General features: G+C 45.9%; 1 protein-coding gene across 2 annotated transcripts in view; it reads left to right on the top strand.

Annotated features, from left to right (window-relative positions):
• FBLN1 (fibulin 1) overlaps positions 1-19,017 on the top strand; it is a 900,993-nt gene that overhangs the window by 162,457 nt on the left and 719,519 nt on the right. For both annotated transcript variants that reach the window (XM_078673831.1, XM_078673830.1), the window contains exon 2: positions 7,994-8,102. In XM_078673831.1, the coding sequence (XP_078529957.1) occupies positions 7,994-8,102 (109 nt within the window). The remainder of the gene's footprint in view (positions 1-7,993; positions 8,103-19,017) is intronic.

Genomic DNA, 19,017 nt, shown 5'->3' with positions numbered 1-19,017 from the left:
CACATAGAAGTCAATGGGTGCGTAAAGTTAGAAAGTTAAAGGTTTAGGAGTCTTCCGACTGGACTAGAAGCTAACCACTTGAAACTAGGACACCAGGAGAGTTACTCTTCACAGGAGAACCGCAGTACTCTCGTTACCTCACCCACAGGAAACGGGTGCATAGGTCCCAAAGTGTGTCGGGTTTCGTCGTGGAGTTCTATGGAGCCTTGGAGAAAAGATGCTGCAGGCGACCAGGAGAGAAGAGTCCGGTTGGATCCAAGGGCGGATCGAGGATGAGGAGTACCTGAAAGCAGAGGGGACAGAGTCTGGTCACTAGCCAGTGACCAGGAAGGAACCAGGCGATGTCGGGAAGCAATCAGGTGCTGTCGTGAAGCTTGTCTCCGCTGCCACGTAGACCAGGAGGTGTCGACGACGACCAGGAGCTGGGCACGGACTGTCCCACAAAGGCTCTCGCTGTTGGCGGTGTCGGTTCTCGATTCGGAATCAACAGGCCTTGGCAAATGCAACCCACGCAGGAATCGAAGATGGCTTCTGGGTCAGACCAGCAAGGTCTGAGGGGTTTCTCCTTCACAGGGAAGCAAGGGCCAACAAGGGAGCAACCAGAACAGCGGTTTTGGATTTCGGGTTTCGTCGTCACAGAGGCCACTAGCCAACAGGCAAGTGACTGGACAGATGCGTCGAGCAGGAAAATGCAAAAGGGCCCCACGCAGCACTCGGTGAGTGTGGAGAGGTGATCTTCGGTGCAGCTGATGCTCGGGGCTGGGGCTTCTCAATCTCCAATGCACAACTTCGAGGGTGCCTCAGAAGTTGCACGGAAAGCGATTCGCTGGCTTTCCAAGATGGCTGGTCCCACGTCTCTCGTCGTCTCCACAGCGTCTCAGCTTTGCTGTGGCTGTGGATCGGGCTGTTCGATGTCTGGAAGTCTGGGTCTTGTCAAGCTCTGTGTTCTGGCTCCGGCAGGAGCAACGACAAAGCAAACCGTTGCGCGCCTGATGGTGCCTGCTTGTGCAGGGTGGTCACTCCTTGACCACAAGGGAGATTCTTCAGTCTTCTACGTTGAGAAGGATGTCGAAGGTCCAGAGTTTCATTTCAGAGTTTCAGTCAGGATAAATCTAGAGTCTTGGGACTCGGCTCCTACCTACATACCAAATCTAGGGGCTGGATTACCTGCTAGGTCCCTCCTATGGGTAGGACCCAGGAAGGGGGTGGTTACACCCCTTTCCCTTTGTCCAGTTTTGCGCCAGAGATGGGGCTGGAGTGCCCCATCACCGGTTTGAACTGGACTATGCATGGGACACCTTGTGTGTCCCAGGCAGTGTCTCATTTAATTGAGCCCTCCCTGCCCCAATACACTATAGCCTGTCTGGGGTGGTGCTAGCACCTCCCTGTGACAGGAAACCAACTTGCATAGGGACAGAGACTCACTACGCATCATTGATGGTGTGGAGCCCTCTCCCACCGCTGAGTCGGTACCGTCTAGGGCTCTGGGGGATGGTCCCATATCAATAGAATATATGGGTCATAGAGAGGATGCTGTCTCGAAAAGGAAAAGATCTAGGAAGCCCAAAGGCGCCAAAAGGGCTAAAGTTGATCCCATAGTGAACACCATTGAAGATAGCGTGGGTGCCCCCGGGACATCTGCCACGGGGAAAGATATGGAAACGGCGAGCACTCCACCTATCGCCTCCATACCCACGCACACCGGCCCATTAATTTTTGGTGAGGTTGTTCCTAACACCTCAGAGCACTTCATCTGTTCACTTACTGCTATCCTCAAAAGCCTTTTGGATCCTCTCTCCCTTAAATTAGTTTCTATAGAGACTATACTTCTAGCTATAGAAAGATTAAGTGGTAGTAGTGGCGATCAGTCAGGGCTAAGAGCAAGCACACATGGAGCCCATGGGTATAATGTTGGGCATTCTCATTCCTCTACTGTTACAACTATTACGGCCCCAATTCTACCAATAGCTCCTTCCCGGGAAAATACCAGCATAGGCTCTGTGCCACTATTTGCCCCTGTACCCCTTCCCAGGCAACTGCCTCCGGTACCGACTGCTAGGAGGTCGCAGCCACCCGCCTCGGCCAGCCTATCTAGTCGGGAGTGACCATCAAATGAAACAGCCAACTGCCCAAACCGGTTGGTTAGTTCTAATAATAGGCGAAAAGCAGTTCATCTGCCCCCAGAGGCGGCAGCCTATACTGTGATTCTGATGGGGGTACCAGAGCTTTCCAGCGACGTGGTGGAATCTTATGATTCCCTACGTAATAAGGTTACTAGCTGGTTAAATATTCAAAGGCCCCTACCATCTAATCTAAGAGGAGATGTTCTTATGGTTAGAAGGGTTCCGTGGGTTGGGTATACCGTTAAGAAAAGTGTGGGGGATTGTATAATTGTAAGCTTTAAGAGTCCTCAGGTTGCTACCTATATCTGTAATTGGCTTGGTAGTGCAGGAAATACATCTATAGAACTGGTCCCCTTGTCATATTTTTACCCTAATGTACGTGATTTAACTATGAGGAGGGACGATGGCTGGACAAGGGTGGGTTTTGCCGTTGATGGGTCAAGATATAGGCCCAACCGTAATGCTATCCCTGCTTATGTCAACTATGCACACCCCAACAGATTCAGTTGTCTCGATCAGGTCGATTGACTCCTAAAGGGTGCTTCTTTACGACGCATCCAAAGCATCGATAGTGAATCTGTAGGACAGGGGATGGTGAGAGGTGATATTGATATGACTATTCGAGAATTGGATGCATGCCTTCGGGGTAGCTTAACTCCTACTAGCTCCAGGGGCCAAGTAAGTAACTCACCCCAGAGTCCACCAGGTTATAACCTAACATCTATAGCCCCACTTGCTCCTTAACTTAACATCCACTGCTCCATCTATCTTGGAAACATCACTGCAAGGGCCCGTAGTTCCATCTTCGGACATTGCATCAGAGAGAACTGGGGGGCTGGGTTTAAATCCTCCAGCCGAAATCTTGAAGGTCCTCTCTTGGAATGTGGCGGGTATTGCCAATAAGTTATACACAAATGACTGGGACTCCCTAGTAGGCAGTTGTGATATCTGTCTTTTCCAGGAGACGTGGGCCAGGGAACCCCTGTGCAGAGCAGGATATGCAGTTTTTGAAATTCAAGCCAGGTGAAGTGGTAAAGGGAGGCCTTCAGGTGGTTTGGCGGTCTGGGTAGCAAGTCATATTGGGTGTAATGCGGAGAATGTACCTACGTTCTCGCAGGACATACAGTGTGTTCTACTCAAGTGGCCCAATGCCTTAAATCTGGCAATTATTAACGTGTACTCTCGCCCAGTCAGTGCGGCCATGGAATCGCCTACACTTGAAGATCTTTCGTCATTCTTGGGCCAACTGCCCACTGAATGTAAGATAGTGATGGGCGGAGATTTTAATTGTCATTTTGAACCACTGGAAGGTTTAAAGGAGGGTGCCCTGACTGCTGAAGATGACTTCTGGGGTGTTCCGCCATGCCAATCCCCCCACCCTAAATCTTGGTCCCCTCTTGCAGTGCAAATCATGTCCCTTACTTTAAACTTTGCGCTAAGGGCCTGTAACGGACGCACTTCTTCTGATATCCCTTCATTATGTACCTTCAATAGGAAGGACCATGAATCAAGGCTGGACTACATTTTTGTAGACATTGGACTGTGGTCTAAGGTCCAGGATTTTAGGGTAGTTGTAAGAACAGATAGTGACCACAATGCACTTTTACTAGATATGGTGCATCCTGCACCTGCTGTTGGGTCAATATCCGCTAATCTAAGTGATGATCCAGGGAATCTGGTTCTTAGCTCCAATAGACGTAGGGTAAAATGGGGGAAATTGGCAAACTCAGAAGAGAGTATAAGCAAAATCTACGAAATAGCACTCCCTAAGCTAAAAGAAGTGGATGTTCTAATTAATCAGCCCAGACCCACAGATTTTAATGAGAAACTAGCTCAAATCCATGTAGATCTAGTGGGAGTCTTAGGTGAGGTTTTTTATCCAGTGGTAGTCTCACGGAAGAAAAAGACTCGAACCTCAACCTGGTACAATTCTTATTGTAAAAAGATTAAGACAGATCTAATAGCCACAATAAAAGCAGGTTCTGATAAGGGTAAGATCGTTGAGCTTAGGCGGAAATACAGGTAAGCCATGGCACTGGCAAGGTCGGAATGGGATTGGAACAGATGGCAGGACCTCTCCCTAGCACTAGATGCGAGGGACTCTAGAAAATGTTGGTCCCTGGTAAATATTGGCACAGGAGAAGCCAAAGCTGCGGTGGAGCCAAACATTGCATCTTCTGTATGGGAAGCCCACTTTGGCAATTTGTACCAAGATACCACTAAATTTGCCAATGATGTGGCCTCCGATGCTATATCAAATCCCGCAGCTGGTTTGGAATTTACCCTTGGTGAGGTGGTCAGCGCAATAGAGAGATTGGCGTTGGGGAAGGCCCCGGGACTTGATAGATTGCCCGGTGACCTTTTTAGACACCATCCAGAGATCTGGGGCCCGTACCTCCTCATTCTTTTCAATTCCATCGCGGGAGGTATGGAGATCCCCTGTACTTGGCTGGGGGCGGAGATAGTGCCTATTTTTAAAAAGGGTTCTCCTCTTCTCCCAGCCAACTACAGGCCGATCAGCCTCATAGATGTCCCCCAAAAACTATTTTCTCACCTTCTCCTGGACCACCTTTTAGATTGGATGGAGGATAATGAAATTCTGAGTCCCCTCCAGGCTGGCCTCAGGAAAAACACGCCCACCATGGACCAGATTTTCCGCCTCGTTCTCCTCTACTGGAAAACAGTGAGGATCGAGGGGGGGAGGCTGTACATGGTGTTCGTGGACCTGAGGTCAGCCTTTGACCTGGTCCCCCGCAAGAAATTATGGGAGGTCCTAAAGGAGCTGGGTGTTCCTACCCATCTACTCCATGCCATAATTAGGCTTCACAACAGTAATTACGCACAGGTTAGGTGTGGGAGGGATGGAGCGTTGTCACCAAGGTTCCCTGTTCTCAGAGGGGTAAGGCAGGGTTGCGTCTTGGCGCCAACCCTGTTTTGCTTTTTTGTTAACAGTGTCATACTCCATCTCGACAATGTCAGGGACAATGACGCTCCCATCTTGGCAGGCAGGAGGGTACCGGCTATCATGTTCGCCGACGATACCCTCCTGCTTTCCAAATCCCCGATGGGAATTCAAAGGATTCTGGATGGATTTGGTCTTTTCTGTAGACAACATGGTCTAGAGATCAATACAGAAAAGACCAAAATCATGATATTCAATCCTTCCCCTAAAACTAGACCTAACCCATTATTGGGTTCAGCAAGACTGGAAAGGGTAAAAACTTTCCAGTATTTGGGGGTAACCCTACATGAGAACTTATCTTGGGACCCCCAAATAGCAAGATCCCGGCTAAAGCTGTCCCAACTGTCGGGGCAATTTTGAAGGTCGCAAACACTTCTACTTTTAAACCCATTAGTCCGGCAGTAGAAATGTATAAAACCCAAGCTAAAGCGGCCGCATCCTATGGTAGTGAGCTATGGGGGTATAAAGCAGGGACAGAACTTGTCAGTGTAGAAAACAATTTCCTCAGACGTCTCCTGGCCCTCCCCCGTGGCACACCCTTGCTCCCCTTAAGACTAGATGTGGGTCTTCCTTCTATTGCTGAAGACTTGGAATTAAAGCCATTAAGATTTTGGCATAGGCTCTGGACAACCGGTGAGCTCGCACACTATAGGCAAGACCTCATCCATGTAATGAACTTGAACCAGCATGATAGAATCCCGTGGCTGGCCTTTATAAAGAAAGAACTGTATCGCTTGAGACTCCCTGAGTTATGGGAGGCTCCTGAACAAGGCTGCCAAAGGGTCTCTCGCAAAAGACTGGTGGAAATATACAAGGAGAAAAGTCTAGCTTCTTTGGGGTCTGCACCCAACAACGGCATTTTAACTGGTCGATTCCTGGAATCCAAAAATTCTTATCAATTTGAAGATTTTATGGATATTATTTTCCCCATTTTAGCAAGAAAAGTGTTTATCCAATGGAGGTTAGGCACTCTGCCCATCAAAACCTTTACCTGCAAATGGCTAAAGAGGGATGATAAAATCTGTCCTGGGTGCAGCAATCATGATGAGGAGGAAATCCATGTTCTGTTTCTGTTTTTTTGCCCAGCTTATAACAGACCAAGGAAATATTGGCTTGTGCCATTATGTAGGAACTTGGGATTCAGGAGTTACTTGTACTCGTACAGAATATTGAAAACAAGTACTCTGCCCCACATAGTCTTTGCAGTTGCCAAATTCATAATGGCCATGTGGCAGACAAGGAAAAAACTACTAAAAGCCTGAACATTGATATGAACTGCAATGTAACTCCCATTCACCTCTGGACTCCCAATGAAATGTATTTTTATGCAATATTTTTTTATATTAGTAAATGTTTTTAAATGTTGAATGTTACTGTATCTTTTATGGTCTAAAAGACCGAAATAAAGAATTTTTGGATTGGATTGGAAACCTATTGTCCAAGCCTCCCTCGCTGGAAGGACTGCCAGCAGCAGAAGGTCAGACGTGTGTCTGTGGCAGCAGCATCCATTTTGTGATGCTGAGGCTCTGGCTAACTTTAACCAGGATTAGTGGAAGTAACATGTCTTCTCCCTCTAGAAGGGTGAAATGCTACCCCTGTCGCCAGGACTGGCGAGGGGGTAGTATTCCAAAGCGTATGACACCTAACACGACATGTTTTGATAAAGCCAAACCAAAGTTAGCATCTGACCTCGAGGTACTTAATGCACTTAAGAGTATATGGTATGGCAATATCCTAGAACAGCTATAAGGACATGGTTCCGAAAGCTGCAGACAGGCTCAGCTCATGCTAGAGCACCATCTCACATAAAACCAAGCACTCTGCCTCCAAGATTGTTAAGGCCTGCCATAGGAGTGACTTATAGGTTACTGTGTGTCTATATATATATATAAGTTTAGATATAGGAATACTATACCTAAGCAAGGGGTGATTACACGACCTTGCCCCAACTGAGTGATCAGCCAGTTGTGTCAGTTTGGAAGGGCCAGCCAGGGGTGGCAAAAGATATGCTGCAGCCCCTGGTAGGCCTTGGGTGCACCTATGCCCTGGGTACCTATAGTACACTGTACAGGGACTCATACGAGTGACCCAAATCCCAATTGGTGATGTACCTAAAGTACATGGTGTGAAATTTAGAGAGAGAACATCAGGGCCATGGGTCTGATTAGCAGGCCCACAGCCACATTAAGTCGAAAACCAGTGAAGCAAAAAGCAAAAAAATGGGGTGACCATAAGAAAGCAGACCCTACTCCTACAATAAGAAGCAGGGAAATGAGCGTCAGTGAACCCAACCAGTGGTAAGCAATGGGTGGTCCATCCAGGAATCCCCTTCAGGGCTCACAGCAGCCCACCCATATACACTGGTATCATGCAGAGAGAGACCCCACAGGTGCACCACCCTACCCAGAAATGCATTACTGCCCTGTTCCTCCTGCTGTATCCACAGTGGTGCTAGACCAGTTTTACCTCTGCCAGGTTCCAGCAGTGAATATGATTGAGAAGTTGGAGAAGCCGAAGCCGCTCACATATATATACTTTGCAGTTAAGTTGTCCCACCTCTCTTAGTAAGGAGCACTTTTGTTGGTGACCTCTGGTATCTCTCAAAATAGTCTTTATTTGAATAGTTGATCGTCTTGACTTAAATGAGATGGTTTGACAAATGCATACCTATCACTTTGTAACACATTTTAAAGTTGTAAATGCTTTACCTGCTTCTGTTGGGGGAAAAAAGCCCAAGGGAAAGATAACTATATGTTTAATTAGCATAATTCATATTTTATTCGTTTTTAAAATGAGGTGAAGCACCACATACTTGTTAGTGCAGCAAATATTGTAATAATTAGTCATTGGTCTTGTCTGACATAGTTTTTCACGCTACAGGGTAACATTTTAAATGTGTTTTTTGCAGTGACTGCACGGCCATCCATGGAGGAGTGCTGCACGAACGGATATGAGTGGGCGGTTGAAAAACGAAATTGTGATTTCCTTCCCACGATCTCTGCATCAAAGGACTGCATGTGAGTAACAAGCTACAAATATTGCACTGAATGTAGAAGTACATCAATCTAAAAACAATGTGTAGGTGACGCTTATCTTCCTGACTGTGTGTGGATGAGACCAATATGTATCCCTAATGTTACGTGTTTAAATTGTAACAAGCCAATGGGCCTTAATGCAAACACGGGACCAGGCCCCATTTCCCCCAATTTCTGGAGAAAACATTCATGATTTGGGTGCAGCGGCCCCTCACATCTCTAGATCTTGGTGACACTATGCCTGCTTCATTGTTGATAACTAGGCCCTTGTAACGCCAAGCATTCAATAAATATATGAAAATTTTAACACAAGCATTGGCGAATGAGTATCTGCCAGCTGCTGCATTGAATTCTGTTGTAAATGCTACACCCACTCCCATCTCTTCTCGGAGGCTGTTAAATGCTTCAACCAACATGTTCTTAAATATGTCCTCGTCCCAAAACCACCAATAACAATATATCCATGTGCTACCATTTCTAATGCTTGATTTAATTGCTATTGATTCCTGAGGCATTGGGATGTATCTCTCATGTCTTCGCTTCCCCTTTATCTAGATTTTGGTCTTCCAAATTCTTTCTACCTTGTTACTTAGACCGGCAAAAAATAGCTTTCATAACTGATTATCGCACTGAAGATGAAGACTTGCTAGTGATTTAAACAGTGACACCACACTCGTGTTCCTGCTAGTTAAACGTCTCTTTCTAGTCACAGTAATATCAAATGAATGTGTTTTTCCTTGTTTCCTATTCGCATTCTCGGGTCCTTTGATGTCTTTGAATACGAGCAACCCCATATTCCTTTCGGTTTAGGGAGGGGCAGTAACTTTTGTACCATAGACTCTTGGGAATTTCTACTCCAGATGCATAGTTCAGTACCTGATACTATTACACGAGTTGCACATCAGTAAGGTTTTTAACCCATTTTATTTCTTTCCTAGAATGAATACCTTGTTGCAAACAAGGACGTGGCTACCAATAGTGCAGCAGGTGCAGGAGCACCAGGGCCCATAGGACCAATAGGGTCTTAAGGGCCATCTGAACCCAGATAGTGGCTAACTATCAAATTTGAGTTAGGGAGGCCCATTTTTCCTGCTTGCATGAGGGCCTGAGCCTCCCTTGCTAAGCCAGTGATTCAACTTGTCATTTTTTTTTGCCTTGAGCCTTACATGCCCCTCCATTTTTCGGTCAGGCTTGACAGCATAGCTATTTGCCTGACCTAATGTTACCAATACATTCAAATATACATATTGCGAGCTTTGACTACATCAAGAGGGATGTTGCTCTTTTACCTCATCATATTGATTTTGTGGTGTCAGTCCACTTCTTGTGGAGTGCTTGGATTGAAATGCAGGGGCAACTTTACATCTCAAAAGTACGATGAATCACCACCCATTAAATTCTTTCCCATTCATCCTAGTATATAGAAAGCCATCCTTTTTGGGGTTCTTTTTTCAACTCAGGAGGTTAATATTTAGTCGGGGCTCGCATTTTGCCTCCTGTGTCTCTCCGTATAAGTGATAAACCGGTGATGGTAATATTTCTGGCTCTATTATTCCAAAACAGGAATGCATGAATACTTATGTGCATTGACACCAGGCGTTGGCTGTAGACTGCTGGCCGCTCCTCTGCATGGACTGTATTCCGCAAGCTGGACGTCTGTTACTTAATCACTTACCGAGTCTGCATACTATTAGCAAGCCTATTTAATTCTTCTGATTTCATTTGTTGAATAAGTATCTAATAAAACAAATTATGGCCAGTCGTATGTCAGTAACGTTTCAGAAATGGTGTTGACAGTGGGACACACCAGGGGTGGCCTTAGGCATGTGCAAGCTGTGCACCTGCACAGGGCCACCAAACCCCAGGGGCCACCATGCCAATATATATCCTTAATATAATAATCCTCGAGGATGGATACATATGTGCGTGCTGTCCCCTGGCAGGGATTTGGCAGCCTTCGGCTCTGTTCCACCTCCAAACACCCTGACCCCCCCTCTTCACTGGCCTCCGTGCTCCACCCCACCCGGACCCCCTACTTCCCTGGCCCCCTACCTACGCTCCCTGCCCAGGGCCGCCATGAGCCTAGAGCCGCCCCTGGACACACCAACCTTTGTCAGGCACAATGCAAAACCTTTTAACATTTGTGTGAAGCTTTGTCAACTAGCTTTCTCAAACATAGGTGCAGAGACCTTTTAAGACAAGGGCAAAGTAGGCAATTGCCCCGGCCCCCACCTTTCATGGTGCCCATGTGAAAGAACTTTTTCACACTCTCATGTTGTCTATTTCTGTATATTCGATTAGGTGTGAGCAGTATTGGAAAAACTTTACTCTGGGATCCCAAAAAAGAGGGAGTGAGCAGAAAGCCAGTTGGGTCATCAGGCCAGGAATCATGAAGAGCAGATTCTGAGAGTCGACATATACATTTTATTTTTAAAAACTGTGCCTCAAAGAAAATGGTAACCAGGACAAATGTAATACTAAATCTGGCTGCATTTAAAAGAAAAAAGCTTAGGGGGTTAGGGCATTTGCTTCAGAGATCTTTGTGTGTCTAACACTATTTAGGGCATAATACTGGTAAGATCGCTCCGGTGGTTAATGCACTTGCTGGAGGGAACGGTTTGTTATGTAACACAGTTCTGAATCTTTATAATGTAGCATAGAGGGTTAATGTGGTTGTAGCAAATCAGAGATGTGTATGTCATGTAGATGGCTCAGTTTGTTACTGCTTTATTCACAAACCTGGGAATCTTTTTATTGCCCACTTTCCAACTCTGCAGGGAAATTAGCAAAGGCACTAGGAGACGTTTGGCTTTTATAGGAAGATGGCAACACACGGTATAAAGGGGGCCCTGCAAATATTACAAGCTCACAGCTCAGCTACATCCCCTTCAGCCCTGGTCATCTCCATATGCACTGGCATGCACAAAGATTAGATAAAGCAGTTTTAGCTGCTAAAGCTCAGTGGCACAGATATGCCTGATTACACTACTGCGAAAACAAAAATTGCACAAATAAATTAACGTACATTCATATGGAGGTAATAGTCAAATACAATTGATGCAGCTACTTCTGAAGTAATGAAAAACATTTAAAATGTGGCACCCTAAAGCAAAAGTAGCTTCAGGCATGAAGGACTTGCCTTGGCTGAATGAGAGCCCTTTTTATTAATACAGACTGAGATATTTGTTAAATGCTGCTGAAGAAGAAATCGATTTTCCACAGTGTCCTTTTGGGGGCTCCTTATAATGCATCTCTACGTCGCATAGCCCACAGCACACAAGCCATCCCATGATCAATATGCATCCCACACTCAGGCCAGGCTTTCTTTTCTCCACTCGTGTGGTACTTCTCTGCAGGGCCGGTCCTAGGATTTGTGGGGCCCCAGGCAGGATAGGAACATGCAAGGCCCCTCTACTATGCAAAAGATGTAGTATCACAGCAGGGTGCTACACTTACATAAGTGAGCACCATATACTGAGCCAGCCACTCACAACACCCCTTTTACATCAATATCTCTGCTAGTCCCAGCTTTGTTGCTTCTCTTTCTCGTTATGTCCCTCTTATATCCACCTTTCTCCTCCATGCTGTATGCCTCATCTCTCCCCCTGCCTCTTAATCTTCTCACCGATTCTGGCCTTCTACATCCACCTCTATCCATTTCCCACTCTCTTCTCTGTGTAAGGTTTCTTGATTGTTCTGCCTCTCTTACATCTATATACCCCATGCATGTACTGCCCTTCACCTCTCATTTCAGCCTCCTAACATTTATTTGCTGGTCTGTTCCCTTTACATCCACCTCTCCTCATTGAGCCCCCTGCCTCTTACCTTGTCTCACTGTTTCTGCCTCTTATGTCCACATCTCCCTTCCATGCTCCACACTTCACTTTATCTCTTCTATGGTCTCTTAACTTTATCACTAATTCTGCCTCTATTACACCCACCTCTTACCTACCTGCTGAACCCTTCACCTCTCATCTCTCTGCAGTCTCTAACCTTCTCTCTGGTTCTACTCCTCTGAAATCTACCTCTTCACTGCCTCTCTCTCCCTTCTTTGTGCTTGCTCTTGGTTGTCTCGCCTCTTACATTTACAATCACCATTCACTCTTCATGACCCTCAAGTTATCCTAATGGTTCCGCTTCTCTTATATCTACCTCCCCTATCCAAGCACTGCCTTTCACCTTTGATCTTTCTCTCCAGCCTTAACTTAATTCACTGGTTCTGCCCCCTTCATGTCCACCTCTCCTCTCCATGCTCACCTCGTCATGTTGTGTCTCTCTCTCTCACCTCTTTCCTTCATTCACTGTTTCACTGTTTCTGACCCTTTTAGCTTCCGCTTCCCCCTACATGCGCTACTAGTCTCCACTTTTCTCCCCGTCTCTTACCTTGCTTCACCTCTTGTGCTAGGATGCAATACAGGCCCCTGCAGCACAGATGGGCCCACAACACTTCAGATGGCCCCCAACCCATCAGGGGACTCCCATTCAGCCCAGGGCCAATGAATATCTGTGAGATGTGGGAGACTCAGGGGCCCATTATCACATTCTGCAGAGAGAGACCCCATCATTTTGTGTTGCACCGCTACAACATTCTTTCCTCTTCCACCCTCTCACTCTCCCCAAGCCTTTTACATTTCTTTTTTTTTGCATGCTATTCCTTTTGCCTAACCAACATTATTCCCTTCTTTCATTGATTCTGCCATGACATACACATCACTCCTTTCCCATCTCCATTTCCTTAAGCATCTTTTACCATCTAGCTGTTTTGCCCCTTATGTTCAGTTGGTGTGTGACTTGACTGGTTAAATAGCTTTGGTGTATCTTAGACAGTTCTTTGCACTCACCTCAAGGTGGTAAGGATGGATGTGGGGTCTGCCCTCCTACCAACTCAATGTTATCATCTCCACTATTCTTTTATAGACCCAGTTGTTAAATATTCCTTCGTTTCATGTTAATTACATGAAAATAAAAAAACAGTAAGTGATTATACTCTACTGCAGTTACTATTTATGTTTGACTCTGTTCACGTTACATTTGGAGGCACATGCTTGTTCGGAAAATAAAACATCAAAACAGAATTGTAAAAAAAAAAAAAAAGAATAACCACCTCTCGCTCCGTTTTCTGCTTTTCTCCCTTACCCTTCTTTGGAAGTAAGCAGAGACCAATGTGATGTGAGGTCACTCTGTTTTTTTGTTGGGAGCCCTGCAGGATACTCTGCGTTTCATTCATACAGGAGCAGGGTTCACTTCACACCTCACACCACTTCAAGTGTCTGCCTAACCACTATTATCATGCAGATACAGCGATCAGGCTATGAGAAAGAGGTGCAGAGAAAGCTAATCACAGCCACAAACGCTGCCCTGCCCTGTCTGCAGCACCTCAAATGGATGCTGTGTCATGTTGCCGTTTCAGCCCATGGCAGCCAGGCCCAGGAGAGGGGTGCCACGTCTTGTGTCTTTCACGGTTCACCATATCTGCGAACCCAAAGAGAGGGAGCTGCCCACCTGTAACTTGTACAATGGCACCATTTCCAAAGCATGATGGACTCGTGGAGGGCCCCATCCTAGTTAGACAGCAGCGGTGCCCTGGGCAGCTGCCCACACTGCCCATGCCTAGCGCCGGCCCTGCTTCTGTGACCAAGGTACCACCTGAGTACTGATAACGCTGTGCGTCTTCTATGTGCCCAAATAAGACACAGAGAAAGACAGATTTGCACTTATTTCTTTATTTGCTGGTTTACATTCCACATACTCTTGAGGGCCTATCTGACAGCTTTTGAATGCACATGAATTGGGAATGCTCCTTAAACATAAGTCAAGGCATGCGGTGCCAGGATAACGTTCTGGTCCTCATGCAACAGACATCCGTATCTTTTCACCTTTGCCTTATTTAAAACTCATCCTTCATCCCTGAGACTGCTTTGGGCATTGTTCTTTTGCTTCTGTCATTATGTCATTAGCAATCTTTACAATTGACGATGTACCACCACATGGATGTTAAACTTTTTCAAAAGGTCGGCATGGTTCAACTGACTTGCACCAACTTGAGGATAAATATTGTTTTGGACACATATTATGGCTGATGTGGTCTACCTTGAATGGGTTGAGGTAGGGAGAGACTATCCTGTCCATTACCATGCAATCTGTGTCTCTCCAGACATCTCAGTGATGGTGCAAATATGGTACAAATGTGATTGGGGGAGGTAGTGATGTGGACTTTGAATAAATAGGAACTGGGCTTGGAACACTACATCATCCTTACGTCACTTTTATGCCCACTGATATGCCTACTACACTGTGTACAAAAGGAACAAATGATAGACTGTGTACAAAAGGAACAAATGATAGACGAAATGCTGAGCAATGCAAACATTCACCCCCAGTCACAAAGATCTGGGTTTAATCCATTGTACTTTTGCTCACCACAACACCCCAGTTTGTGGTCCAGCCCGAACTGCCAAGCAAGGTTCTCCCTGCATCCTGGGACCGACTTTGGGGCATCACCCCATACCAACCAGGCCAGGTTGAATCCAGTGGTGCAGTGAGCACGGGGCCCACGTCGGGCATACCCTTCCCACTTAGAGTGACAAAAGCAAAAGGAAGAAATAATGGACGGAATGCTGAACAATGCAAACATTCACCCCCAGTCACACAGATCTGGGTTTAATCCATGATTCTTTTGATCACCACACCACCCCAGTTTGGACCCAGTCATATGCAAATCAGTTTTGACCCTGTTCCTCATTCAAACAGTCCAGCCCAAACTGCCAAGCCAGGTCCTCATTAGACTGGAAACAAGCATCCTGGGGCCGCTTTCGGGGCACTACATGTTGTGGCCAATGCTATGGCAGAATGCACCGTACAAACGTTGTTTTTTATTGGCAACTACAGGCAGAAAATAAAGTCACCCACTTTGAAACCATATTCCTTTATGAAGAACAGTGACACTAAATCCCGAAAGAGTTAAAGGCGTCATCGACACACGGCGCATTAAGCCTGTTTTTTCCTATTACTTGTTTTTGGCATGTCATGTAGGCCACCGAAGCTGCATCTGCCTGTAATGACTTGGTTATTCCTGATCTGGGACACATTTCATACCAGAAGCATGAAGATGATGGACTCCCTGATATCCTGCCAAACCACTCAGCCAGAATTTCAGTATTAGTTGAAATGAATAAGAAAAGGTTCACTTTTTTCAAACTGTGCAAGTGCTGGTTGACATTAATGGCCGAGAAAGAATGTGTTTTGAAACCCAAGCTTTTCATTGTTTGGCATTTGTGGGTTTTATTGGCTTTTAAGCCTGGGCTCTTGTCTTTACAAACTGAAAGATAGGTTTTCAGATACTAGATCAGGAGGAGATTTTTGGTGTGCCAAAAAAGCCTCAGACACAACAAAGACTGGAAAAACAGGATACCACGGCTGCTGAACGTTGCAGACAGTTTAAAATAGTTCCCTGGTGCAAGTATCTCGTATATATGAAGAAAGTATACCGTACCAATTGAAATGGAATTTTTTAACTCGTATCTGTGAGGATCCATCAAAGACATGAGTAAAAAATAATACCAAAACCCACAACCTCATGTAGGCAGCTTGAAATTGCCACTTGAATATGAAGAGAAAACGACGACATACATCTATATTCTTGATTTCTCTAACTTTGTAAGTAGATGTTTTGAACTATTTATTTGTAAGCAGATGTTGTCTCGTGTCAAGGCGGTATAGGAAGAGATAAATGATACCAAAATGCAGCGATACAGTATCGTTTTAGAGGAGTTTAGGTTACAGGAACTGAAATCCTAACTATGTCAGATGATCCCAGCACTGAAAAGAAACTGAGAATGAGGATATATATTTTGTAATGGATTTGGTAGACCAACATTTAAAAAAAATTCTATTGCTGGCGATGAGGCCATATACCAAAAATCACAATGGTTCTTGTAATATATCTAATAGAAGTGAAAGCCATATTTTGTGCTAGGGAATCCAGCAACAAACCCTTCTTGATTTTAATATTGCAACTGTGTTTTAATTTTGAACAGCAGGGTTCTATACCAACGTTATTTAATATCTGGTTTATTCTCCCATTGCAGTACCTTAATGGGTCAATGTATGAGTGCTGCATCTCTGTCTAAATGGATTAGAATGTTCTCTTTTCTTTTGTCACAGTCACCATCCGCATCATTCCAAATGTGAAAGCGACTTGATAAGGACCCTGTGTCTTAGCAAAAGCGCTGTTCTTTATTTATGCACTGTTGGACTTGGCCCTTTTTGCAGGGTCATCCCTGAACTTTTTGCCTTCCTCCTGTATTTTGTCTGACCTGTTTTTGTTGGTTTTATGACTCTGGGCACTTTACCACTGCTTATCAGTGCCTAAGTGCATATGCTCTCCCATTTGTAAAATTGATGTATGGATTAGGGACTTAATGATTGGCTGATTTGGTTTACTTGTCAGACCCTAGCGCAGTGCACCAGGGGTGCCCAGGGCTGGTAAATCCAAATGCTACTGGTGGGCTTGCAGCACTGGTTGTGCCACCCACAGACGCAGCCTGTAAAAGTGTGTCTAAGGCTTGCCATTGCAGAGCCTGTGTGCAGTCTGGGCAAGTGCACCCACTTGCCAGTCCCTAAACCTTCCCATGTCTTCATATCAGACACCCCTATGGTAGGCCCAAGGGCAGGGTGCATTGTAAGAATAAGGTAGGACAAGCCCTGGTGTGTGTGGCATGTCCTAATAGTGAATTACAGCCATTTCGTTTTTCACTATTGCAAGGCCAGAATGGGCTGTTTGATTATTACATTTTATCATCCTAACTGACTCAGGGAACCAGGTAGAAATTCGAGTTTAGTATGCCTGAACTCAGAATGATAACATTCATCATTTAGTGAAGTTGGTTTTAACATTCGGTGTTTGAAAATAACACTTTTAGAAAGTGGATATTTTCTTGCCTAACTATCCAAGCCTGCCTCTGCTAGGTTGTGTATTCCTTGTCTGGAGTTTGAGTGACAGGGGCTGGGGATTCCATTAGACAGAGTGAGTCAGCACAGGACTGAATAGAGAGATCTACATGTGGATGGGTGGGAGGAGTTGCACCTGGGACCTGAATAGGGCTGTGCCTTCCCTCCACAATGCTGGCTCCACCTCATGTGGTGCATCTGATGTCTCTGCCCTGCACTGTGAAAGAAAATAAGGAGTCATGTAAACAGAATGCTCCAGGACTGACCAGAACTGGGTTGGACAAGGCAAAGGCCTCTCTGCCTTCAGCGAACAAAGAGAAACTGTGTATAAATGAGGGGACCCAAACCCCAGAACTTTAGATCACTTTTGGACACCAAGAAGAAACCTTTGCTGGGGAGTGGAACCAGAAAGACTCAGGAGAGACTATCCCTACGCTGAAGTGCTGCTTGGGGGATTGGCCTGCAGTGGTTGCCTGACTGTCAAACAAAAGGAGAGAGGAACTGTGTGTACTTTCAGCAACTGGTAAGGATCTCCAAGGGCTTGAGAACAGAGCTTGCCTCCTGCTGAAGTCTCAGGGACAACAGACTTCACCCACCAGCTCCCTAAGAGTTCTTTTGAAGTGCCTGCAGTTCTGCTGGACTTTTTGAGGACTTGCGCATTGGAAGGAGCTGGAAACGTGACTCAAGAACGGGTAGCGTGTTGCCGAACTGCCGCTGCCGCTTCACAACACAAAGCGCCTCGCATCACCGGAGAAGAGGATTGACAACGCAACAGACGCCGCCGCATCACCGGGAAGAGTGTCGCAAAAGAATCGTTGAGTCGTTGCAGGGCCACCGAAGCGCCTTGCATCGGCAGGAGAGAGGATGGACGTCGGTGCAGACGCCGCCGCATCTCCGGGAAGCGTGTCGCAGGGCCTTTCGCAGCTCGCATCGTTGTGGAAGCAACTCACATCGCCTGGGGAGGGGATTGACATCGCAGCAGACGCCCCCACATCACTGGGAAGCATGTCGCAGGGCCTGTCGTGGCTCGCATCGTGTAAAGCATCTCGCATCGCCAGAGAAGAGGATTGATGTCGCAGCAGACGCCGTCGCGTCACCGGAAAGCGTGTCTCATCAAGAAGAAAGCACCATCTTTGTTTCTTTGCACCAGATCTTCAACGTATCACCGTCCTTGCGTGTAAGGGACTACCACATCACCTTCCCTGCAACACTTTCATTGCCTTGCATTACGCATCTTAAGGTACAGTGAACCCAGAGTGTCGCATTTTAAGATCTAGAGAGAACTAAGCTAATTCTACCATTTTAAGTACAGTATAGTGGATTTTTGTCATTTGTGATCTTGTGTTAAATCTATGTAAAGAATACTTATTTTTAACATACAACTGTGTGGTATCCATCTGTAGTGTTGTCATTGGGTTACTGTATGTGTTCACAAATGCTTTACACACTGCCTCTGAGATAAGCCTGTCTGCTCGTGCCAAGCTACCAAGGGGGTGAGCAGGGGTTATTTTAGGAGTGTACCCACTTACTCTGACTAAACGCAAGGGTCCCTATTTGTCACAGGTACCTACCTACCTATGCCAACTAGAGACCCCCAAATCTAACATGCACCATGCAGTCCTCCTATAATGTCCTGGAGTTTGGTTATTAACCTCTCTCCTTGATACACAGGTGCACAGTTGTAACCATTCTAAGATGGTTGACCTCTGTGTTCCAGTTTGCCCCTACACAAGTGTGTTGCTTTCAGGATTCACGCAGCAGCCCTTTAGATGTTAACTTGAGCTTGATGTGTTATTTTCACCCTCCCTTTCTGTGCGTGATGTGGCCGTTTGTTGTCTTCAGTCTTTTTTTCTTGACCATGTTAAGACAGAAGCAACTATGAAATAAATTACCTTTTTTCCGCCCGGCAGGTTCATCAAAACTTACTGAAGTATTGAGCACTGGTAGA

Source organism: Lissotriton helveticus, chromosome 1_1 (assembly GCF_964261635.1).
Source record: "Lissotriton helveticus chromosome 1_1, aLisHel1.1, whole genome shotgun sequence".
Taxonomy (NCBI): Eukaryota; Metazoa; Chordata; class Amphibia; order Caudata; family Salamandridae; genus Lissotriton; species Lissotriton helveticus.
This window is presented reverse-complemented; position numbering and strand designations above follow the sequence as displayed.